We start from the raw sequence: 25,945 nt of genomic DNA, 5'->3' as shown, positions 1-25,945 counted from the left end.
AGGGATGTGGCCACTGGGATTCTGTTGTCTGCAGGGCTCTTGCAGCCAATTCCCTGCAGATCCCAAGGGACAGCTGTGTATGGGGTCACATTTTGTGTAACTACATATATGTGGGCACATGTAAAACCCGTAAACTTGGGAGGACGTAGGGGAGTTGTAACAGTGTAACTTCTGATGGGGAAGTGGGTGGAGCTATATAGGGTCTCTTAGTGTCATTGTACTAGTATATGAACCCGAAAGTCTCAAAAACATTAAGCAAATAGTTTATAGCAAAGAAGCCAGCATCAGTAGATTGTTGTTGGGCTTTTGTTTTAGCAGGTAATGTTCTAGTCATGTCGGATAAAGATGCTACAGAGACTCCAGAGGTAACTGAAGCAGCACCACTCCCCACAGATGGGAACTGTGAGCCAGCGGAGAAGCCAGAGAGTGAATCTCAGCCTGTAGCGTCCACACGGAAAAGACCAGAGATCAAACCTTCCAGTGACCTCGAGGCTTCCGAACCTCTTCCTGATCATCTTCCTGCTCAGGTGTCACAGGCTGTAGGCAAAGTAGCAGAGCTGTTAAAATTTTGGGATTGAAAAATATGAGGCTTAAAAGGGCTATGGTGCTGGTACTAATTTATAGTGCCACTTCTTACAGCCATAAAGTAACACCTTTTTTGAGTTCTAGAAATACCTTTCTTAGCAACTGCATCTGCTGCAGGTATTTATGTGCTAATGGCATTCATTTGTCAGTCAAGCAGCGTTCACCCAAGTCATGGCTCTGCCCACCTGTGCTTGGCTAGTGATTAGCTACCTTGTCTGTGCACTTCTGAGTTTCTAATTTTCCTGTTTTATCCTGTTTTCTCTCTCACTGGAATTCGATAGGAGACTGTTTCTAAAGATGCAACCCAGACTGGATGGGGTTATTGGGGCAGTTGGGGCAAGTCCCTCCTCTCTTCAGCCTCAGCTACAGTAGCTACAGTAGGTAAGACCATTGGCCAGTTCCTGATTTTTTTTTTTTGCGTGCACTGGAGCTCGTTGTTCCGTGCTCTCTTAGGATATTGATATCTAGGGATTAATTTAAGCCTAAGCCTATGTTTTAGAGAGGATAAGTCAGTGAGGTTTTTGTTTTGTTTTGTTTTGTTTTTTGGTAAGGAGATAATGACAGGGATGCATATTTCATTAAAATAATGTGTCTTGCGACCATGATTTTAGAATGATGCAGATTTTATTATTATTTTTGATTGTTTCTTCACTTTTAGTAGCAACACGCAGCACACAGGTGCTAATTGTTTCTCTCACTAGGACAAGGCATTTCAAATGTCATTGAAAAGGCAGAGACTTCTCTTGGGATTCCTAGACCCACTGAGATTTCAACTGAAGTCAAGCAAGCGGCAGGTCAGTATATGCGCTTGGGGTTTTGGTTGAATCGGACAGTTAAGTCTGTTTTCAGTACTAGCACTCAGTAATGATACTAAGTCAGAAGTTGACACGGAGGGCGTCTTGAGACTGTGTGAGGAAGAGGTTTGGAAGCTTGAGCCCCAGCTGCGCCTCCTGTAACCATTCATGTCTCTTTTCCCTGTGCTTTTGCATGGGTGAAATGATTCCAAGGAGTGGTAAACTTTCAACTGTGAGACCACGACGTAGAGAGTGAGCCGTGCTTGGCCTTGTGCTTCTCATAGTCAGGGTTAGCTAAGTTGAGTATGTCGCGGCAACATGAACAGGTCTTCTGTGCTAGCTTTTTGGTTTTCACTTGGGTCTTTTATGAAGGTGAAGTTTTATTCTGGTTTGCGTGGATCAAAGGGGAATGTGCTGTCACTTAACCCCAAAGGACACAGTTATCACTAGGGATCAGGAGGTGCAGGGGCCAGAGAAGAGAGGGTTTTTTTTTTAAAGGTCTGTTTATTTATTATTATGTATACAGTGTTCTGTCTGCATGTACACAGGCACACCAGAGCCAGAAGACGGCGCCAGATCTCATTACAGATGGTTGTGAGCCACCATGTGGGTGCTGGGAATTGAACTCAGGACCTTTGGAAGAACAGGCAGTGCTCTTACCCTCTGAGCCACCTCTCCAGCCCTCTTTATGGCTTCTTAGGGATCGCCAGATGACACTGTAACTGGAGTAGGGAATTCTAACCAAATGTCCTCCAAGGCAGGAAAGAAGTAGAAAGGAAATGACGTTTTTCCGACACATCTCTCTCCTATTGGAAAGAGTCATTTTTTTCTTCCAGCAGTTCCTAGCATAAGTCTCAAATGGCATTGGTTAAGAGTGGGGTCTTGGAGAGATGGCTCAACCCCAAGAGTACTTCCTAAAGCATGGTTTCCAGCACCTGTGATAGACAGCTCGCCTGTGATTCCAATCCCAGGGCATCTGACCCTTTCTTCTGGACCCCAGGGGCACCCGCATACACATAGCATCTACTCACCCTGCTACCCATAAACAGAAGTAGACCTAAAGAAAGTGGAGTCTTACACTGATGCTCTAGTGGCCAGAAGTAAGGCAAGAGTGGGCTTGGGAGTTAGAGGTGCTGAAGATGTAAACTGTATCATCTTTGTAACACTGGAGGCTGACGGCTACCCAGGACCACGGGTCAAGAAAGGCACTGACAAACGAGTCCTCCACGGCAAGCTCCCTGGTGGAACAGCTAGAGAGTTAATGTCTTACGGGAGGAAGTGGCGTAGTGGATATGAAACATGAGGACAGGAGAGTGTGTGTGTAGGTGCTGCTTCTTCTTACGTCTCTGAAGATGAAGATGGAGAACAGGGCTCAGGCTTAGTGTTTGGGGTTCAAGGGGTGAGAGTAACTTACACTCAGTGGAAGTTATATGGGCTTAGATTGCAGTGCAATAAGAATAATAGCACTTTGCCAAGTTTGCCAAGTTAGTAGACTGCTTTTTGAGGAGAAGTCCTTTCTGTGTTTAGAAGTTCTCCCCGCGTCCCCACCTCATGTGCGTGTATGTGTGTTTATGTATGTGTGTGTGTTAATTCCACCACCAAGGATATTGTCATCATGATGATGAATCTTTGCAGAACTCGAGAAAGGCTGATGCTACCAAGTAAATCATTTGGTTAATTTTTTTTCTCTCCCCAGACAGGTTTTCTCTGTGTAGCCTTGGCTATCCTAAAACTCACTGTGTAGACCAGGCTGGCCTTGAACTCAGAGATCTGCCTGCCTCTGCCTCCAGAGTGCTGGGTGTCTCTGCCACCACCACTAGGCTTATTTGGTCATCTTTTAGGGTCTATGTTTCTTTAAAGGACCATGTTCATCTTTGCTTTGTTTTTGTTTGCCTGTAGTTATGGTATGTGTGGCTTAAATGGGTATCTAAGGCCTGCGACCTTGTGTGGAAAAACAGTGTCTAAGTTTTAAGACCCACATATTTGTTATTAAAGCAACTGATGATCCTCTCTTTCATGTTTGCACACCTTTTGTGTTTCAGGAGAAACCAGTGCGAGTAGGAAGGAGAGCTCACCAGTGGCTGGGCCTTTTGGAATGTTCTCAACCATCTCAACAGCTGTGCAGAGCACGGTGAGAGGACGTGCGTGAGCCTGCTCTGTGCTGTTATGACGGGCTGTGTGCTTGTCGCCCTTTCCTGGCATGTTGTGGGTACTGCTGTGCCTCAGGGAGTCCAGAGATCTGGGGGTCGCTCACTTCTTAGGGCTAGAGTAAGAGCCAGACAAGTGGAGTGTGGATTGCAGAGTGACAGATTATTTTAGGGACCGCAAGTCTTGGTTTTGTGCCCTTAGGGAGTGTTTCTGCTTTACAAAGGCATTTCTCTTATGACTTCATCTTTTAAGTAGAAGGGACACATCTTTTTGATGGACACTTGCTAATGCCTTTTCTACACGAGGGTAGGTAGCTAGTATTTTTATTTTATTTATTTATTTTTTTAACTAAAACTTTTTTTGCTTGAGACAGGATTCTTGCTTTGTAGCCCAGACAGCCAGCAATGTACAGTCCTGCCTTTGCTCCCAAATGTAGAGATTGCAGGCATGCCATGTGTAACCCCATTTTAACTTTTTGAAATATGCATGCATATAGACTGTGAATGGCTTCATTTGTGTTTAGTTGAATTTTTATAGCACTCTAACTTTCAACCATAGTAAGAAACCTGTAAGTCCATTGCCTTCCTGTCTTGAGACACGTGCTCTTTCCTCAACTCAGGTAGTTACCGTCCAGACTACTACTGTCATGAGTTAGTTTTGAGCAGCTCTTCTGCTTTGTATATATGGGGTCCTAAATGTGCGTCCAGTGTCTTTCATGCATTGTGTCTGTAATACGTCCATGTAGCAGCTTTGCTGCGTTCATAGTGTGACTTGGCCACATGTTATTGATTGTACAGTTAGTAATCAGCAAGGCAGTCTCCAGTGTAAGCTGTTATGGAGTATTGCATTGCAGACTCTTGAACATGTCTTCTTGTGCATCTCAGCATACATTTCTTCTGGGTACGTAGCCACGGGTGGGCTGCTGGGTAATGCAGCTGCAGTTGATACTGTCCCACAGTTTCCGAAAGTGGTTCTACCGCTGGATTTGTGCGAGCAGTGTATGACTGTTTCAGCCACTCCTCAGGCTGCCCAGGACTTGGCATTGTTGGCGGCGGCCACTTCTCTCTCCTTTCTTCTTCTTGAGATGCCTGAACTGGCATTGAGCCTAAGGCCTCACCTGTGCCAGACAAATACTCTGACATTAAACTAGCAATGCATCCCTAGCTGCCTTTTACTTTATATTTTGGGGAGGGTTTTTTACCATTCTCCCAGACTGGCCTGGAGTTTACTGGATGTGCCTTTGCTGTACCTGAACATTCTCCTCCCTCAGCCTCCTGAGGAGCTGGGGCTGCAGGCCTGCATCACCAGCCCCACACTATGTAGCCATTACTGAATAGCCAACTTGCTGTAATAGGATTTTGCAGAAATTTGTTTTAATAGAAATTTTTGGCTCTCCTAGGGCAAGAGTGTTATCAGTGGGGGTTTGGATGCCTTGGAATTCATTGGGAAGAAGACAATGGATGTCATAGCAGAAGGGGATCCTGGATTTAAAAGAACCAAGGGCCTGATGAACCGGAATTCTACATTGTCACAGGTGCTGTTTCCTTTACTGTCAATTCCTGTTTGTGTTTTGATGTGATTTTTTTTTCCAATGTTAACTTGGAAACCTTATTAGTGGTTTTTTTTCCCCCTTTGTGTTTGTGGGGTGGGCAGTGAGCACTCCAGTGTGTAGGAGCTTCAGCTGTTGCTTCCTTGTTTCCCTTTTGCAGCGGCCTCCTGTCAGCAGACAACTGCTGGATTAATGTTTAAACCCCCTGCAGAGCAGCACCTGGTGTCTTGGGTGTTTTTTTAACATCGTCTAGCATCAGAGTCTGCATGATAACTTTTTCCTGCTGTTCCCGAGCTTCTTGGGTTTGAACTGCGATGGCAAGACTGAAGGGGTGGGGCTCCAGGCAGCTGTCTCCCTTCTGCTCTGCAAACTCACTCTTGAGCTCTCATTACTTGGTGCAGTACAATGTTTCCATCTCTTTTTAGGTTTTACGAGAGGCGAAGGATAAAGAAGAGCAGTGGCCCTCCAATGAGGTAACCATGGAAACAGACAAGAAAACTCATTATGGGCTACTCTTTGATGAGTTTCAAGGCCTTTCACATCTAGAAGCTCTGGAGATGCTTTCTCGAGAAAGTGAAATAAAGGTAATTTGCCACCCCAAATCCTCCTGAAAAAGTCTGCATACAGAGGGATGATGCAGACGCTTTTCTGTTGTGCATGTGGAAGGTGAGGTGTTTGTGGTGGAGGCTTGAGATTTTGAAATCTCCCTACACAACAAGCAGAAACCAATGTATGAACTAAGTGGTGTTAAGGATCCAGGACGGTTGTCCTAAATATACGGAACAGGATCAGAGAGGAGTTCTTAACACATATGTCAGCTTCCATCACCTGTCTGAATTTCTGCAGTGTCTGGCTTTAGCTGCCAAAAAACTGACTTACGTTGCCAATTTGCATATAGTTAGCTATTGTCTTTTAATTGGTCCTAGGCTTCTTATTTATTTTTCAAAGATTGTTGGGTTGGAGAGATGGCTCAGAGGTTAAGAGCACTGTCTGCTCTTCCAGAGGTTCTGAGTTCAATTCCCAGCAACCGCATGGTAGCTCACAACATCTATAATGTGATCTAATGCTCTCTTTGGGTGTGCACATGTACACGCAGGCAGAGCACTGAATACATAATAAATAAATAAATATAAGACTCTTTAAAAAAAAGATTGTTTTATATTGAGGCGGGACCTCATCGTATAGCCCTAACTGGCTTGGAACTTGCTGTGTAAACTAGGCTGGTGTCAAATGCACTGAGATCTGCTGTCTGCCTCGTGAGTGTTGGGATTAAGGGTGGCCATCATCATACCTGGTTAAAGATTTGTTTTTTTATTGTGTGTGCCCTGCCCTGCCTGCTGCAGGTGCCTATGGATGCCAGGATCGGATACCAGATTCCTGGAGCAGGGGATATGGCTGACAGTGAGCAGCATGGTGTGGGTGCTGAGATTTGAACTCAGGTCCTCTGGAAGAGAGGCAAGCACTCTTAGCTGCTGAGGCGTCTCTCCAGCCCAATTTCAACACCCATTCATTTCTTTTTATTTCTAAGCTTCTGCTAAGCACTAATAGTTTTCAGATTATCTCTAGGCCATGCTACCTTGGAAAGTACAGATTCTCCCAACTTTTCCATAGGAATTAGCTTCCTGAGTTAAAATTCTTGGTGTTTTGGGGTTTTTTGAGACAGGGTTTCTCTATGTAGCCTTGGCTGTCCTGGACTACTTTGTAGACCAGACTGGCCTCAAACTCACAGATATTAGGCTGCCTCTGCCTCCCAAGTGTTGGGATTAAAGGCATGCGCCACCATGCCTGGCTTGGAATTAAAATTTTTAAGGAGTAGGAGTTGGCCGTGGTGGCACAGGCCTGCAATCCCAGTTCTCAGGAGGCTGAGGCAGGTGAGTTGGGAGCTGAAGACTAGTCTGGGTTATTTGGTGAGATGCTGCTCTTCCCTCCATCCCCAGAACCGCATGTGCTGATTGGTTAGTTTATAATTCAGATTTCATTTGACTTGTGGGCTCTTCTTTATTTGATTTTTAAAAAAAAAATTTGTTTGTATTATATCCCCTTAGGTAAAATCTATCCTTAGTTCTCTGAGTGGAGAAGAATTACAGGCAACAAGACTTGAGCTAGAGCAGCTCAAAGAAGCATTTTCCCTAGCAGAGTTCTGTGAGGAGGAGGACGAGGAGGAGAGACAAGGTAACGCAGGTTCCGCAATAAGCAGCAAGCAGCAAATGGGTAGCTCCCGTGTTGGCTGCAGTGGTCCCCTTAAAGTCACTTACTGGCCTGAAGGCACTTTCTCACAGAATCCCCATGTTTTCCCTCCCCAGGGGTTGTCCACACCCTCTCCTGCAGGGCTCTTCCACCTCTCTAGGATAGTCTGTAGCACATCTCTCCTTATTGCTTCTTTTAGAGAGCCACTCCTGCTTGTCTGGTCGTGTCTAGTTAGATACTTCAGCCATGCCTTTCCCACTTCTGAGATCTGTGATTCCGTCTTGAAGCATGCAAGGTAGTTGTCATCCAGGGTGCGGGAGCTCCTTTGTCTTTTCCTGTTTTCAATTTAATAACTATATGGCTAGAAAATGTAAATGCTGCAAAATTATCAGGGAACATGGTTTATTTACAGTGCACTTTCTGGGCAGGTGAATCTTAGACTCTGGTCAGGCTGGTTTTATTTGGATATTTTCATTGAAAATATTACCAGAGCCAGGCATGGCGGCGCATGCCTGTAATCACAACACTCAGGGAGGCAGAGGCAGGCAGATCACTGTGAGTTCAAGGCTAGCCTGGTCTACAGAGAGAATTCCAGGAGAGCCAAGGCTACACAGAGAAAACCTGTCTCGAAAAACAAAAACAAAACAAACAAACAAACCCCCTCCCCCAAAAAAAGAAAAGAAAAAGTTTCCAAGGTTAAGAAAGTAGAGTTTAATGACTAGTTTTGCCTTTTCTTTATGAAGTAAGTAAGTAGAAACGTTGAATTTCAATGGAAAGATTCCTTCAGGGGAGCAAGCTGCCGTGCAGAGCCTGCCGCCTGTGTGGTTTATGAAGTGTGCTGTGGAGATCCTTATGTCCCCGTTACACTTCAGGGAGTCAGACCTGCACAGCACTGTCAAAACGGAGGAGAACTTCCCTCCAAAGCAGCGGTTCCCAACATTCCCAATGCTGGGGCCCTTTACTGCAGTTCCTCATGCTGTGCTGAGCCCCAGCCAGAAGATCACTTTGTTTCTACTTCATAACTGTAACTTTGCTGCTGTCATGCCATATCCCCTGCTCCAGGAATCTGGTATCCGATCCTGGCAGGATGCCTGATCTGCAGCCCCCACAGGAGTCCCGGCCCACGGGCTGAGAGCCACTGTTCCAGAGGGTTTTAGTTTAGCTTTCCCTGTTTTATCACTTGGAGGAGGAAGAATAGCAACAGGCGAAGCTGCCTCCGCCACAGTGTGGATCTGTCAGAGTGGCGGCACTGGCTTCCCCTGCTGTGTTGTCTTCACTGCCGTGCGCTCAGAGTTAACAAGAAAAGGGCCAGTTTCATTGCCCCTTGACGTGGAGGAATGAGATCAGTGATCAGTGTTGTGAGATCTCGCCTCCAACATGCACTCGCATGTTCAGTGAGTGGATACTGACATATTTCTGGAGTATTAAAGATTATTCAGTAGGGGTTAGAGAGATGGCTCGGTGGGTAAAATGCTTGTTGTGCAAGTGTAGGCACTAAATTTGAGTCCTGAGAAGTCATGTGCAAGCTGGGCGTGGTAGAGAGGGCCTCTGTAATCTCAGCTCTGACTGGAGACGGAAGATGGAGACCAGAGACTTCCTGGACGCTTGCAGACCAGCTAGCCTGATCCACTGCAGTGAGCAACGAAGACACCCTGTCTCAAACAGAAAGGTTGTTGTCTGAGTTCCACACATGTGTGTCCCTCTCCTCCTCTCCTCTCCTCACCTCCTCCACTCCACTTGTCCCCCTTCTTTTCTGGCACAGACACACAAGATTATTCAAGGGTAGTTGTTACTGTTATCTGAAAAGCCATTAAAATGTAGCTTCCCTTTGCAATAATGCATCTGTAAGACTGGATATTGTCCACGAAATTAAAGCATCCTGTCTTAACAGTCTAAGTGTAAAGCTGTGTAAAAGAGTCTAACTCTGTTTCCTTAAGCTAGCTATTTTTATTTATTTATTTATTTATTTATTTATTTATTTAAGCTAGCTATTAGACATGTAACAAAGATATAAAACAGCGACATTGTTTTCAATATATACCTAACTTTAAGGTATGTTTTATTGGGGCTGGCAGTGCAGTTCAGTGCATAGAGTGCTTGCTTACATGCATGAAGCTGTGGCTTCAGTCCCCACAATCACATAAAATGGGGCATGGTGGCCCATGCCTGTAATCTCTGCACTTGGGAGGCAGAGGCAAGATCTTCTGTTCAAGGTTGTTTTCCATTAGTTAGGCCTTGCTTCAAAAAGTTTGTTTTATTAACAAGTAGTGAGGTTATTATCTCTCTTTCCCTCTCTCCCACCCTCCCCCTTCCTCTTCCCCCATTCTCTCTCTCTCTCTCTCTCTCTCTCTCTCTCTCTCTTTCTGTGTGTGTGTGTGTGTGTGTGTGTGTGTGTGTGTGTAGGTAGGTAGGTAGGTAGGTAGAAGTGGGTTTGTGCCCATATGTGCATATTCTTATTAACGATGATGTTGGGTCCCTTTTTCTATTGTTTTCTGTTTTATATTTTTTAAAAATAAGATCTCTCAATGAGTCTGGAGCTCCAGTTTCTGCCAGGCTGCCTGGCCAGTGAGCTCCCAGTATCCTTCTGGCCTGCCTTCCAGTATTGGTATTACAGATACGAATTATCACACCTGGGTCTTTATGTGAGTGCTGCAGATCTGAACGCAGGTCATCATCCTTGCACAGTAAGCACTTTACCCAGGGAGCTAGTTTCTCAACCCGGATTTGTTATCAGTACTATTATTTTATTATTATTTGAACTTTTTCTTTTATTGAAATATTTTCTCATATTTATATCCTGGTTACAGTACATTTATTATTTTTAATGAATAAATACTTTAGAAATTTTAATTTTAAATATGTGTAACTTGCATTTAAGATAAAAGCTCAGGCTGGAGAGATGGCTCAGAGGTTAAGAGCACTGACTGCTCTTCCAGAGGTCCTGAGTTCAATTCCCAGCAACCACATGGTGGCTCATAACCACCTGTTATATGATCTGATTGTTTCTTCTGGCCTGCAGGTGTACATGCAGGAAGAGCTATTGAATATATAATATATAAATAAATAGATAGATAGATAGATAGATAGATAGATAGATAGATAGATAACTAAGTAAATCTTTAAGAGTAAAAGTTCCTAGGAGGCCACAGAGTTTTATGGTTGAGAATGTCTGGACTGCTTCTTAGAACTGTGTGCTCCTGTCTCCTTTGTGTGTTTGTCTTTTATTTCTGTTGGGTATGGGCAGCTCTCAGTCTCACATGACTCTTCATTTCCAATCTGCTGTGAGTGGGAAACCAAATAGCTAAGTCTACTGAGAGTGAAGCAAAGACCTCCTGAGACAGGATCCGGGAGAGAAAAACAGAAGTTAAGACAGGGTTGTTTTCTCTTCTGATTGTGTTCCGAGAAGTTATGCTGGCCACATCTGTAACGTCTCACTAGTGACAATTTATGTAAAGATTCAGCTCTTGATTAGAAATGGTTTTGCATCTTAAAAATTGTCTGGAGATCTGAGATGCCAGTTTAGTCCCCCAAGAGAGACAATTTGAAGTTAGCCCTGGGATCCAAATGAAGACTTACCTCACAAAGCCATGTAACCCCGGAAGTGTCTCAGCACAGAGCCTCTATTTCATCGTGATCAGAAGGTGATCTGACTCCTCTCCTGGGGTTCTAAGGAGCTGTGAGGCATATAGTAGGTACCTAACAAACGGCCATGGTTATTTTCACTATTTAGAAAATAGAAATAAGTAGATAAAATTTGCATTTTAAAAGTCTCAACGGGAAACAAAAAAAGCAGTTTTGGTTTAAGTTGCTCCAGGCAAGGTATGGCATTTCCATTTACTTGTCAACCTAGTTTAGGTTATTTGTTCATGGAGCAATTAACAGTCGTTGTTCCATTTAGTCAACATCTGGACTTTGCATAATAATTAGAAACCTTTATTTTTCTTTACCATTCTGAAGGCTCCAAGTTTTCTGAACAGTTGGAACAGTCTGTGATATTCCTTCTTACCTCTGCTAGGAATGAAGGCTTTGGAAACACCGTGGTGGCTTCTAGCACACTTCTCCTGCCTGCCCCGCCCCAGCTCTCCTCCGTCATTCTCCTGCCTGCCCTGCCCCACCCCAGGTCTCTGATTTTGGTGGAAAGTGCAGTAGTGCCTTGGGAGCTAATTGTGTGTCACTGATCTGTTAAGACAGACACTTGGGAATGGCAGGAGGAGATAGTGCAGAGCCCAGCTCCGGTTGTCTTTTCCCATGGGCCTCTGATTTCTACACTTCATTTCAGAGCCCTTCCTTCTGGGCAACTCCAGCCTCTACCCACAGCCTCTTTTAATCAGTAGTGCCATGCTTCCTTCCCACCCGCGCATCTAGACAAGGTCTTGGCCACTGAGCCACACAGCCCAGCAGCTACTCATGCAGCAGGCATTTGTACAGTTGGTTTTGTGTAGCAGAACTTGACAATTGGCAGGTTTTTCACTACTTCGATAGTAACACCTTTTTGATCGCTCAGACATAATATACTTGAATGCTTATAAATTTAACATATACGGTGCCATCTGTCCTGTTAATAACAACCTAAAATACATCTCAGGGTAGAATTGTTACATGAGGTGACCATAGATTCCTGCTCTTTCCTCTGCACCATTGGTTATTTTGTGAACTCCTTGACCGCCTGTGTCCCAGGTGGATTCAGAGTCCCCCTTACACCTGGTCACACTTAGAGCTTAGTTGGGAAAAGTAAATGACTACGGAAGTCAGGTTTTGTATACTCTCATGGTACGTTGTGACTAGGAGTCGTTGGCATGAGTTATGTGTGTGAGGGCTGTGTCAGTGAGAGTAGCTTTGCCCAAGGCCTGTAATACTGGGGACCAGTCAATAATTTTTACTCTCAGCCTTAACTCTCCAGAGAGAGGGCAGAAGTACAGATGAAAGAAGGGAATCAAGGTGGCGCCCCTGGAATCTCTCTGGGGATGTTTCTGGGGATATGCTAGGTCTAAAGGAGAACCAACTGCTCTCATGCCCCATGGACTTATGGTTAAGAAATACTCTTACAGATGTTCATGCTCTACGATTTCTGGCTTTAAGGTTTCACTTCTGTACCACATGGGCTGGCCTCAGCAGGGGCCAGTGGGCAGGGTTTAGGTGAGAGAGAGAGAGAAGGCACTGTTGTTTGTTTAGATGTCTCTAGTGTGCTGTGGCCATGACCCCCGTTTGCCAGCATGTGGTGTGTCTCCTTACCCTAGAGAGGATTTTTACTCTTGTGACAAATACCATGACCAGAAGCAACTTGAGGAGGACAGGGTTTATTTTGCTTACGCTTTCAGGTAACAGTTCATTGCTGAGGGAATTAGAGCAAGAACTCAAACTGGGAAGACATCTGGAGGTAGCAGCTGATGTAGAGGCCGTGGAGGGGTGCTGCTTACTGCCATGCTCAGCTTGCTTTCTTATAGAATCCAGGACCACCAGCCCAGGGATGGATCCTGCCCACAATTGGCCGGGCCTTCCTCCATCAATCACTAATTAAGACAGGGCTGGACAGGCTTGCCGATGTTCTACATCTCCTCTCAGATGACTCAGCTGTATCAAGGTGATGTTAAGCTGGACAGCACAGCATCCTTGACAGTCTTTCCTGAATGTTTTGTTTGGGTATTGATTTTTAGGGGATGAAGATTTTACCAAGGAGATAACAGAACTGTTTGCTCAGCTTCACGTCTCTTCTAGACCAGAGAAACTTACCAGGGTAAGTTACTCCCTTTGGGGGATTTTATTTTATTTATTTATTTTTCTTCTTCTTCTCCTCCTCCTCCTCCTCTTCCTCCTCCTCCTCCTTCTTCTTTTGGTTTTTTGAGATAGGCTGTCCTGGACTCGCTTTGTAGACCAGGCTGGCCTTGAACTCAGAGATTCACCTGCCTCTGCCTCCCAAGTACTGGGATTAAAGGCGTGCACCACCAGGCCTGGCTCCTTTTGGGGATTTTCATTATGTTGCTTCTAAGGTTTTAATGAGTAGTTAGATGTGATGGCAAATGTCTGTGATTCCACCATTTGGGAGCCTGAGGCAAGGGATTGCAAGTTCAAAGCCAACTTGGGCTATATAGCAAGCTGTTGTCTCAACCTCCTTTACTAACACATACACATAATGAGCATAAGATTGCAATTTCCTGGCCAATAGGATCATTAGCATGGAGGATATATTCTTGATAATTCTAGAAAAGGAGCCCACACATTTCCCCTGCCTCTTATTCTCCAGGATAGTGTGCAGAGCCCATGTCCACCTCCCCAGCACATGTTCCATCCTGACCTGTATGTACGGAATTTTTTGTTTGAAGGCTTCATTGAGCCTGTAGAGTTTGTCATTTAAAGTTGGTGGTACTGACCAAGATTTATGGGACCAAAGTGTCCATTGAGTGAGGTCTCTGATCATAGGATGAGGCATGGGCCCTGCCTGCTTGGAGCTGTGGCCAGACAGTCACTGACAGTGACTCTGCTAGTGACCATTTAGAATGAATGAGGAAGTCCCATGGCTGAACCTGGTCTTTGATGTTGACTTTGAGCTGTCCTCATGTATTTGGAACAGAGCCTTATCAGAGCTCAGAATGGGGAGCCCCCCATATATTCCACTGTCTGCTCTTGAGATAGTTTGTAGTCATGCACTGCTGCCTGCCTCTGCATCCACCTCTCCCAACCCTGAACAATTCTAGCAGCTGTCGGCAACAGGCAGGCATTGTCAGCTGGCCACCAGAGCTGCGGGCTGTGTGGAGGCAGCACAGCCAACTTTTCTCCCCTCTCAGCAGGTAAGGAATGAGAGGCTTTGTGTCCCAGGGTGCTGGCCTGGGGAAGATGGTACATTCCTAGGGGAAGCCTTGCAGGCTGTGCTCAGCTGCCTCCTCCAGCACTCCACCTCCTGGAGTGGAGTGCAACTTTTACATCATTGCAGCCAACTGACATTCTTGACTCCAACAGCTCAAGGGAGGAGAGTCTTATTTAGCTCACATTTTCAAAGGGTCTTAGTCTACCATAGCGGGGAAGCCATGAGAGTAAGAAGGAAGAAGTATGTCCCTTTGCATCAGCACAGTACAGATGTCACATTAGCAGAATTAACATTAAAACAAGACTGTGATTTCATCTGTTTTCTGTATCTGTCCACTGACTGTCTTAGTCAGAGTTATGTTGCTGTTAAGAGACGCTCTTGCAGAATCAAGCTGAGTGGGGTAAGATCTGTAGAGGGTGTAGGTTGGGCTTTAAGATCCGTATTGCACTGATCTTGGAGACTGAAGAGCAATGACTGTAAGGATGGGTGAAGAACCAGAAGATCGTGTTTGAAACAAAACAAAACAATACAAAACAAACCCAGAGACACTAGAGAAAGGCTCACTATTAGGAGAAAGGAATATTGTTGAGTTTGTATGGAGTGACAGTCTTCAGGCACTGTCAATTAGTACATGTGACTGTGGGTGTGTCTGACACTGGCTGTGCTTTAAACATGCGTGCACAAATGAAAGTTAGTCTAGGGCCCATTTTTTATGAATTTTAAGAAGAGTTGAGGCTGTTGATGGTGAGCCAAGGTCTCTGGGTTGAGCAGAACTGGATGAGGGGTGTGGAGAACTTTGCTGGGGAGAGTGCTCTGCAGATTGTCCCAGCTTCCGGTTTCAGAAGCACAGGCCTGTGAACAGGGCTGATGTGTGCTCCAGATACTTGGACCACAGAGCTGGGGGCCTCACAAGGGGCCACTGGACAGGGTTCGGTGTAAGAGTTTGTATCTAGTAAGACAAGGACTCAAGTCACACATCTGTGCTTGTGAGAAGAGCTTGTCCTTCAGGGTGCTAGTGGGTTCCTGGTAGTCATTGCATTTAATTATTGGGTTGTCTCTCTTATTTAGGCAAGAAATACAGCCTACGAGTGGATCAGGACATCCCAGGCTAAGCCAGTTGCAGAGAAAGAAGAAGGAGAAGAACAGTCGGAGGCAGAAAATACTGAGGAAGCCAAAAAAATTTTAATAGAGGTAACCAAAGCAACTAAGCTCTTTTTTAAAAAAGACAAAATTGAGAGGGCTAGCAGATGGTTCAGTGGTAAAATGCTTGCTGCCCAAGCATTAGGACCTGAACTTGGGTTCCCAGCATCCACATAAAAGGCTGGGTGTGGTATCACACAGTTGTAACCCAGTGCAGGAAGGTGTGGGGGTGTGAAGGCAGGAGGATTTCCCCAGATCTCACTGGCTGGACAGTCTAGTCATAACAGTAGGCTTCAAGTTTTGTAAGAGACTCTTGAAAAAATTAAGTGTAGATAGAGGAAGACATTGGACATGGGACTCTACGCATGCACACACAGGACAGTGCACCATCCTCTCCCATCCCCCCCTACCCCCGCTCTAAAATAGAGATGACATTGCTGTTGAGATCAAGGTCCTTTTATTTGTTATGCTGGTATCAGTAATTTCAACATTATGATTCAGGTTGGTATCATTTTAGTGCCAGACTGTAGGAAAAGAATGAAGAAAAAATAGTGAAGTGAAGGAGAGAGGGAGGGAAGTTAGTTGTAACTCAAGGTAAGTTACCAGACACCGCAGTCCTTTGGCCAGACTTAGTTACAGGGTCACAGCCGTGCAGGAGCCTGTTTCTGTAGTTAAGGCCAGCTGTGGAAGGTGCCGTACTGCAGAAGAAGAGCAGGTCTATTAAATGTTGATTTTCATCTTTTCTGCTTGGAAAGCACCATGTTCTAGTGTGAGGCGCAAGTTGCTGTCATTTCTACTTACAATGATAAACAACATTAACAATATTCTGATTGCTTTGTTTGCTTTTTAGGATATCCATGCATTTGCAATCCGGAGCTTAGCAGAACTGACTGCCTGCTCAATTGAACTGTTCCACAAAACAGCTGCATTGATTCTGCATGGCCAGAGGCAGGAGGTGACAGCCTTAGAGAGGAGCCAGACGCTCTCCCAGTAAGTATGATGCAGCCTGCATCTCTCAAAGGAAACTGCTGAGAGGGATTTCCTTTCCTCCCACCTTTTAGAAACTTGCTTTTTAACAAAGTACTGTTCCCACTGCACATGGGTAGGTGTTAAAGGCTTGCTCAGTTAGGGTATTGTCCTGAGCAGGGACAAGTCTACGTAGAAACCTGCCTGTTTCCATGAACTGAAAAGCATTCCTTTGCAGATTGTTAGTCTCAGTGGGAGTGGAACTTGGTATAAGTAACACCAGGAGGCAGTCCTAAGAACCTCAAATCACAGTTGTTAGTCACCAATGCTCATTGTGTGCCACGCTGTGCTGATGGATTGATGTGTGTTACTTCTAATTTTACAACGGCACAAAGGCAATTGATTAGCACAACTTTACAAACAAAGGAGGCTGCCCAAGCTCCACATGCATATTTTTTTTCTGATTTTGAACAAATGTATTTCAAAGTATTAAAATGTGAGTAATTCTAGAGGAAAGGATAAGCCTAAGCCAGGTAATTTCTAAATCTAAATAGATATCCGTGTGTGTGTGTGTGTGTGTGTGTGTGAGAGAGAGAGAGACAGACAGACAGACAGACAGACACACACACACACACACACACACACACACACACACAGAGAGAGAGAGAGAGAGAGAGAGAGAGAGAGAGAGAGAGAGAGAGAGAGAGAATTTGCTATGTAGCCTAAGACAGCCTTGATATCTATAATGCCCCACTTTCTGAGTGCTGGGATTAGACATCTGCAGTCTGAGAATCTATGGTGATGTTCTCCAGACCCCCAGCTGCAGCATCCTTGCAGCTCTACAGGGTTTCTAGTATAGTCTTGAACATCCTTAAGGATGAAGGACACAGACCCAAAGCAGCCTGTTGTGTGGAAGAGTGGCCATTCCTGCAGCTTAGGGTGCCCTCCCATGCCTGCCTCCTTCCTTAGCCATCTACTCCATGCTACCTCAGGACTATCCTCACTACAAGTCTAAAACAGCTTCTCTCATTCTCTAGTCCCGTTTGCTTTTGTCTTTGTAGCTCATCTCACCTCCTACAGTGTGTGTTTCCGTATACTAGTGTTTGTACGTTTGTGCACACAGACTCATGCATTGGTGTATTGGTGTGTAATCTCTTTTTTTTAAATTTTATTAATTAAAAAATTTTTACATATACATTTATATCATTATACATATATACAATAAACTACCTAAAGCAAGAAGAACTATGACATAATCAGGAATTATATAAATGTTACATTCTTCGTGTTTTGGCTGTTTTTTTTTTGATAGCCTTGAAGAAAACATCTTTCCTATCTTGGTGCATCTAAAATTCTGAATATAAATATCTATCATATCTTGTCATTATCAACTTAAAACATCTGTCTAGACCTAAAAACATCTTAACCCCTAAACAACTGAGCTTAATTGTAAAACTAAAGTATCTGGTCTTCCACCCCATCAGAGACTTGAGAAGGAATAAAATTGATTCCCTGAGTATGCTGGGAATACAGGTTAGTAGCTTTCCAAATGAGAAGATGACAAAGACAGTTTGCTACTTGAATAATCACCCAAAACTCTCTATAGCATTGGAGCATCTTGTTCAGCCTTCTGGCCCAGTATATCTGACAGACATATTTGTGAGACAGGAGCTATTGAGGACTTGCTTACCCTGTTTTGGCAGAGTTTGGCTGTCGACTCTGTCTGCATCGTGTACTCCTCTTGATTGGCCAGTAGGTTAGAGTCTGTGAGAGCTGGTGGAGCTCTTTTCACTGCTGCGGGCCACAGCTTGCCATGGGTATTTTCTAATGAGTGCCTGCTTAACTCTGCTTCTTTTCCTGTGGTGGGAAATAAGGTCAGTGCTTGGGTGCTAAGTTCAATGACACTTCCGCCTTTTCCATAGGAAGTGAACAGGCTTCTAGGGAGGACTCTCTCCTAGTCAGTGTGCCCTTATTAGGGAAGGACGACTGCATTTACTTACTCACTGAAACTCATAATGAGTGAAATAAATTCTGCTATGCCTCCTAGAGCCACCATGTGAACAGTCAGGAGAAGACCAATAGGCACCCGAGAATGTATAGGTTCTAAGGAGACTTTTAGTGCTGGGATGTCTTGTTATTAATCTATTGGAGTTGACTATTATTTATAAGTTGAGTGACAGTGTTTCATTGTCTTCCTAGCATTTGGAGGCAGAGGCAGGAGGATTTCTCTGTGAGTTTGAGGCCTGGTCTACATAGTGAGTTCCAGGACAGCAAGAGCTAGATGACCCTGTGTCGGGGGGAAAAGGCCAGTAATAACCGTGCCTGTCTTAGAGTGGTGTTGGGAGAGTAAAGGAATCAACATATGATAAGAAGAATTTGCTAATGTTTGGGCATTGGGAAATTGTCACATGAGGTGTGGAAGAGATGAGTAAGGTCAGGGAGATGTAGGGGAGAGAGGAGTAAGGGCAGGGAGCTGTAGGGGAGAGATGAGTAAGGGCAGGGAGCTGTAGGGGAGAGGAGTAAGGGCAGGGAGCTGTAGGGGAGAGGAGTAAGGGCAGGGAGCTGTAGGGGAGAGATGAGTAAGGGCAGGGAGCTGTAGGGGAGAGAGAAGTAAGGGCAGGGAGCTGTAGGGGAGAGAGGAGTAAGGGCAGGGAGCTGTAGGGGAGAGATGAGTAAGGGCAGGGAGCTGTAGGGGAGAGATGAGTAAGGGCAGGGAGCTGTAGGGGAGAGAGGAGTAAGGGCAGGAGCTGTAGGGGAGAGAGGAGTAAGGGCAGGGAGCTGTAGGGGAGAGATGAGTAAGGGCAGGGAGCTGTAGGGGAGAGAGGAGTAAGGGCAGGGAGATGTAGGGGAGAGAGGAGTAAGGGCAGGGAGCTGTTTTCCCAACTCAGGATGGAGGGACTTGGGAAGAAGGAAAGGAGCTAGAAAAGGGAGGGGCTGCCCTGCAGGGAGTAGAACCTGCGAGAAGTCCTGACGAGGGGAGACTTCCTTTTTCCTTGTTACTAGGAGTGATCTACTTAATTAAATGAATAGACACAGCCAGAAGAAGAGCAGACTCTTTTGACGTGTTCTTCTCTCCAGGATGACAGTCATGCTGTGTAAAGACCTGGGCTCTCTGTCTAAAGAATTCACCACCTGCCTGACCACTGCTGGGGTAAGAAGGCCAGCCTCCTGGGCTGGTGTCTCAGTGCTTCCTTTCACACACCAGGAAGTTCACCTGTTCCGGGGTACGGGTTGGTGGTTGGTTGTGTATACAGAGATGTACAGTCATCATCAGAATCGGATGTTAGGACATTTCGTCACTGCCCCCTAGTTTTCCACACATTAATACTTCCCATTTTCTTCTCCACACTCCCCCATTTCCTAGGCAGTGGTGGTGTATTTTCCTTCTCCATAAAGCTTTCTTACTCTGGGTATTTTATATCAGTGGTAGTTTTAGCATGCGTTAGTACTTCCTGTTTTTATATTTACTTCCTGTTTTGTTTTATGACTGGGTATACCATATTTTATCTGTTTTTTAGTGGGTAGACTTTTGGATTGTTTCTATTTGTGGTTGTGAGTGTTGTTGTCATGAACATATAGTGAGTTGTTGTGTGAACATGTTTTCACTTCTCTTGGGTAGATGCAGAATTTCTGGGCCTAAAGGGTGACATAGTAAACATCACATTGCTTCCAAAATGCCTCCGTAGTTTTACATTCCTCGACATGTGTGAAACGCCAGCTTTCCTGCATCTTCACCAGCACTAGCTGTCTTGGTGAGTGGAAAGTGGTGTCTCACTGCTGACTAGATTTGCATTTCTCTAGTGTCATCTGAGTGTCTTTCCACACTTCTTGGCTATTGGTGTGGCTTTGGAGAAATGTTTGCTTCAGTAACTTTAATTGGGTTGTTTGTTTTTTATTACTGACATGTAGGAATATCTGTGTCTTATGAATACAAATTTCTTGTGCAGTATGTGATAGACACAGACTTTCCCTCAGTGCATGGGTTCTTTTCACTTTTGTTTGTTTGCTTTTGCAGTGCTGGGGATCATACCCAGGGACTATTACACATAAGGTGAGCACTCTACCACTGAGTTATAGGCCCATGTTTTGGGTTTTTGAGACAGGATCTTTTGTAGCCCAGGCTGGCTTTGTACTTGCTATCCTCCTATGCTTGTTTCCTGATCACTGGAATTACAGGTGCTTACCATGATACCTGAGTTCCAGTTTTATTTTCTTGGTAGTGTCCTATACAAGGCTTAAAAATTTCAACAAAATTCTTTCATTGGTCTTCATCATCACATACAGTTTTGGTGTCTTAACTGAGAGGGCATCAACTAACCCAAAACCAACTTTGCATTTTCTTTGGTGAGTGTCAGTGGGTCTGTGATGGACCCTGAGTTAATTGTGTGTGGTGTGACGTGCAGGGTACAGCTTCATTGCCTTGCGTTTCTCTATCTCTGGCACTGCTGTAAAGGTTACCCTTTCCCCACTGCCGTGTCTGGTCCCTTGCCAGAAGTCATGAGACCGTAGACACAGGGTTTCATGTCTCGTGTCTGTATTTGCATACCATGCATTGTACTGTGGTGGTCTGCATGAGAAATGCCTTCCATAGACTCGTGTATGGACTGTTTGGTCCCCCGTTGATGGCCATATTTGGGAAGGTCATAGGATTTGTAGGATGTTGAGCCTTGCCGGAGGAAGTATGGCACTGGAAGTGGGCTGGGAGGATTTGAAACCTTGCTGTCTGCTTTCGGTTTCCTGTGTGTGGCTGACGGTGTTTCCAGCCACCCTCCTGCTCTGGCTGCCTGCTACTCTGCCTTCTTCACCTTAATGACCTAAAATTACTGAAGGTCTGTGAGTGCTGTGGAAAGTGCTTGGAAAACCAGTCATCACACAGTGAGATAAACCACGAGTATGAAAGTGCATGGAAATGGCTTCCCAGTGTGCTCATCACTCTTGTGGTGGCAGAGTGGCTGTGGAGACTAAATTTAAGAAAACCATAGCCCAGATGAAATTCTAAAGCTGGAGTTCCGACATTTTCTGTTTGGAGTAATCCTAGGATGTAGCTTCTCTTCCCTCCTACTTTTTCTTTGTATGAGCTCCTGTATATCCTGAGAGTAGCTTAGTGGAGTCATTTTTGCGTTTGGTGAAGGCACGCCAGAATGGTAAGTCAACTACACAACGCTGCTTGTGCTCAGTTGAAATTCATACTGTTTTTGCATGAAATGAGACTCACAGCAGCCTGTCTTCAAAATAGTTGAGGTGCTTGCTTTAGAATTGTTCCAAGTTTGTAGTCAGGTTTCCGACTGTCCTTCTAGAATGAAGAGTCCTGTTCCTCTTACGGTTTCTCTGCATGTTATTTCATTGTTTGAGTGTCTGTGAGCAGACTGTCTTGGTTTCCTGCTGCTCTGATGGAACCCCGGGCCAGGCGCAGCTAAGGGGGAAAGTGACAGCATTCTGTCCATCATGGCGGGGGAGTCACTGTGGCAGGAGTGGTGCAGCTGCTCGTACTGTCTGCAGAGATGACAGCAGTGATGCGTGTGTGCCAGTGCGAGCCTGCTGCCCCCACTGAAGCAGTGCAGGAGGGTTCCTTACCCCAGTCAAGAGACGCTTCCACAGGCACGCTCACAGGCCCATCTCGCAGCGGATTCTAGAGTCTGTCCAGTTGACAGCACCAGCCATCATGTTATAAATTCACCCCCCCCCACCCCCCGTTTCCCTCTCTCCTCCTTCCTAGAGCTGGCTGATCACCCTCTGTCTCTAAAGTAGCCCTGCCTCCCCCATCTCATTCCCATAGTCACAGAGATCTGTTGTCTAAGTTCTTTCTATTAGAGAAAGCATGGACATTTTCTTCCTCAGGGCAGCTTGCTCTGCTCAACATGAAGATGATTCTGGGGAGTATCATCTCTCCTGCCAATGACAGACCTTCATTTTTCTTTTTGCCTGACTGAAACTGCATTTTTTTTTTTGTTTACATCATACAGAATGAGGATATTTTAAAAAGTTGATAAGTGACTACAAGGTTGGTGAGATGACTCAGGGTAAAGGCACTTGCTGAGCAGGGCTGATGACCTGAGTTCAGTGTCCACAGCCATGGTGGAGGGAGAGGACTGACTCCTGAAACATTGTCCTCTGACCTCCACACTCATACACACACACACACACACACACACACACACACACATACACACACACACACACACACACCATATAGAGACACCTACAGACACACACATCCAGAGACACAGACACACAGATACAAAGACACACACACACAGTATAGAGACACCTACAGACACACACACACACACACACATCCAGAGACACAGACACACGGACACACACACAGTATAGAGACACCTACAGATACATACACAAACTCACACACAAGAGAAACAACAGCAGCAACTCCCTACCCCCCCATAAAAAAACTACAAAGCAGTGCATTCTCAATTTTGTGGCACAGGAAGGTATAAAAGGGAAGTTACAACACTTACAGTTTCCTTCCAGAGAAGACACTTTGCTCTCTCTTGGTCGAGATGTTCTGTGCCTGTTTACCCATGTCTGCTTCGAGGTGGGAGTCTGTTCTGCCTGTTGTTGTTGTTTTTAAGGCGTGCTGTGACAGAACTCTCTTCTTTGTTCCAGGTCAGAGAGAAGGCGGATGCTCTGAATCCATTAATCACTGCAGTGTTCCTAGAGGTTAGTAGTCAGGGTTCTACATCTCTGACTCCTGAGGCGTTTGCATTCATTTGTCACATTCTTAGTTTTTGTCCTTTAAAAGCCAGATTGCAGGTTAGCCTGCTGATGCAGATATGACTAAATGCTGTTTATTCAATGTGCATTCCCTACTCAGTAGTCAGAAGTTGTACCAAAGCTGAAGGGCAAAGTGGGATGGAAGAAGCCAGAGGCTGTCAATACTCAGTTCCTACCCCTTGAAGTTTACTGCGCTTTTCTCAGTAACGGAACACCTTCTGGAGACCAGCTGTTGAACACACAGGCCTGAAACTTCATCAGACACACACTGCTTCCCGAAGGGCTGGGCCTTGCGCAGAGGTGTTAGAAAACAAGGCATGTGGCCATTTCTAAGGGAAAAGTCTTTCTCTGTTTTGACAGAGCTTGCATATCCTTGTCAGTCAGTGAGCATTAGGACCATAAGGTTTAAGTCTCCAGAAGAGGGGGCTGGAGAGATGGTTCAGCAGTTAAAAGCATTGGCTGCTCTTCCAGAGGCCCCTGAGTTTAATTTCCAGCACCCATATGGCTGCCACAACTGTCTGTAACTCCAGTTCCTTCTCACAGAAATACATGCAGGCAGGACACTGACACGCATAAAGAAAAAGTCTCCACAGGAGGAGTGAGAGGATGCCAGAGTTGATCAGATTGCCACCAGTTCGGGGTGCTTTCTGGAGTCCATGCTCTCAGAACTACGACAGCTTAGACCTATGATAGCCTATGTAATGCTAGGAGAGAAATATGTTGATAAGTGTCTAGGTTTTAAGTGTGAATTGAGGGTCAGTGAGATGGCTCAGTGGAAAAAGGTGCTTGCTCCCAAGTGTGGCAGCATGGGTGTAATCCTCAGGATCCCACATGGTGGAAGGAGAGAACAGACTTCTGAAAGTTGTCCTCTGACCTCCACATGTGTGTTATAGCATGTGTACTCCCACATGTGCACACACTCATAAGTAAATAAAAACATAAAAAAGTTTTTAAAAACCAACTAGACTGCTTAGTTTAAGATTATATTAAGTTACGTCCCATGAAAGTGGGATAGAGGGGAGGACATCCTATTGGAACTCTCGGTGAGAGAAGTATGGGAGAATGAGGAAATAGATGGATCCAGAGGATCCTAGAAACCTACAAGAAGAGCATTATGATGGGTGGATTTGGGCCCAGGGGTCCTGCTCAAACTATGGCACCAGCCAAGGACAATATGTGCAGTAAACTTTGAACCCCGAACCAGATCTAGCCAATGGACAGGACAGTCTCCACAGTTGAGTAGAGTGGAGAGTGGGAACTGACTTTCATACGAACTTGGGTGTACCATATTTGACCACGTCCCCTTGATGGGGAGACCTGGTGGCCCTCAGAGGAAGGATAGCAGGCTACCAAGAAGAAACTTGATACTCTATGAGCATATATACAGGGGGAGGAGGTCCCCCTCAGCCACAGTCATAGGAGAGGGGAGTAGGGGCTAAGCAGGAGGGAGAGAGGAATGGGAGGACACAAGGCATGGGATAACAATTGAGATGTAATATGAATGAATTAATTTAAAAAATGATATTAAAAATTATGTTAAGTTACTGTTAAATGTTCTTAACCATCCAGCTATACAGTTTTGAGTAGCTCAGAACTCTTATGATAAGCTATTTTTAAACACAAGTCTCTAGTTTAGTACCTGGCAGAGTGAAAGCACTTTGCAGCCAGGAGGCCTCCCTAGGCCTCTCTCATGTGCTCTTAGTCCTGGTTGGAGAAGCCTTTCCTGGCAGTCTTACTTGTTTTAAAGTACAAGGAGCTGTAACTAGATGATCTCAGGTCTCTTTTGGCTGGAAACTGTGTTATCAAGTGTCCTACTGAACTTCTGATAGGAGTGCCAGCCATTGATAAGTGCACAAAAGGCAGGCGCTCTTGCTGTGAGCTCCCTGATGCCACTTTGAATGGGCTAGTCTTTTTTGGTTTTTGTTTTTTGTTTTTGAGACAGGGTTTCTCTGTGTAGCCTTGGCTTTCCTGGACTCACTTTGTAGACCAGGATGGCCTCGAACTCACAGAGATCCTCCTGCCTCTGCCTCCCAAGTGCCACCACCACATGGCAAATGGGCTGTTCTTACATACAAATTTGCAAGACTCGTCCTTGGAAATGTACATCTTTATTTTAGGGTAGTACCACTTGCTGTTATTCTGGAAAGGGAGAGCTTGTCAGTTATAAACCAGATCTGCACGCTTGGGCATAATGGTTCTCTGAGGCTTCCCTCGTCTGTGTGTCCTTCACACCAGGCAGGCCGTGTCTGTACTGTTCATTTCTGTGCGCAGTGCTTCCATCATGGCACTGAATCTGTGGTGGTTCAGAGCCTCGTGAGAGCATCTGCCAGCCCTGACGCTAGTGTGGGAACAGAGTGTACCCATTCAGCCATGGGACAGATAACCCTTGCATGTCAAGTTTGAGCAGCAGTCCGAGCTTCTGTGTTTGACGGGCGAGTCGGGGTGCTGGCATTCTTTTGGAGCTGCTGGATTACCTGAGTGCTAGGGTTGTCTTGTTCCATTCAGTCCTGACTGCGTAGTCAAGTCTCTCCTCTACCTCACAAGCTGTGGCAGACACAGTTCTGTCACTTTGTTGTGTTCAGTATTTCCCCTCTCGTGTGATTGTAACAGTTTCTTTTTGGTGTCTTGTCTATCCTTCCAGGCCTCCAACAGTGCCTCCTATATTCAAGATGCCTTCCAACTCCTCCTGCCAGTGCTGCAGATCTCTCTCATCGAGAGCAAGACAGAGGCACCCAGGGGTGAACCACCAGCCCAGAGACCTCTGACAGAGCACTGAGGATCAGAGAAGAGTCTGCCTGAGATTGTGATGGCTGAGAAGCCCGACTTTCCTCAGGGAAGCCCTGCAGCCAAGCGCGGTGTATTCCTGACTGTGTGAAACCCAGGCAGGGCGCAGGCTCACAGGGATGCTTGCTTCTCTACGTGGTTGATGTACTTGGGTCCTCACACTGTTCTTCCCAGCCTTATAAGTAATAAAAGTTTTGGAAAAAACACAATTCAGGAAAGTCAGCGGGACGTTTTGGCAAAAGTGCTGGACTTTCTTAG

General features: G+C 45.4%; 1 protein-coding gene across 4 annotated transcripts; it reads left to right on the top strand.

Moving 5' to 3' along the window:
• The first annotated feature begins 245 nt into the window (after positions 1-245).
• On the top strand, positions 246-25,871 carry Fam114a2 (family with sequence similarity 114 member A2). Of its 4 annotated transcripts, XM_051167711.1 has the most exons (14): positions 246-527; positions 867-966; positions 1,287-1,379; positions 3,422-3,510; positions 4,927-5,061; positions 5,502-5,660; positions 7,122-7,248; positions 12,918-12,997; positions 15,134-15,256; positions 16,056-16,195; positions 19,250-19,322; positions 20,187-20,222; positions 22,796-22,849; positions 25,545-25,871. In XM_051167711.1, the coding sequence occupies exons 1-14, from the start codon at positions 333-335 to the stop codon at positions 25,677-25,679; spliced, it is 1,539 nt and encodes a 512-aa protein (XP_051023668.1). In that variant the 5' UTR covers positions 246-332; the 3' UTR covers positions 25,680-25,871. The 4 variants fall into 4 exon arrangements, 3 of the variants coding, with proteins under 3 accessions (XP_051023668.1, XP_051023669.1, XP_051023670.1); XR_007833092.1 differs by lacking the exons at positions 22,796-22,849; positions 25,545-25,871 and adding an exon at positions 19,791-19,923 and having other exon boundaries at positions 251-527; XM_051167712.1 differs by lacking the exon at positions 20,187-20,222 and having other exon boundaries at positions 251-527.
• The last annotated feature ends 74 nt before the right edge of the window (positions 25,872-25,945 follow it).

The sequence above is a fragment of the Acomys russatus genome, chromosome 25 (genome assembly GCF_903995435.1).
Source record: "Acomys russatus chromosome 25, mAcoRus1.1, whole genome shotgun sequence".
In the NCBI taxonomy this organism is placed as follows: Eukaryota; Metazoa; Chordata; class Mammalia; order Rodentia; family Muridae; genus Acomys; species Acomys russatus.
This window is presented reverse-complemented; position numbering and strand designations above follow the sequence as displayed.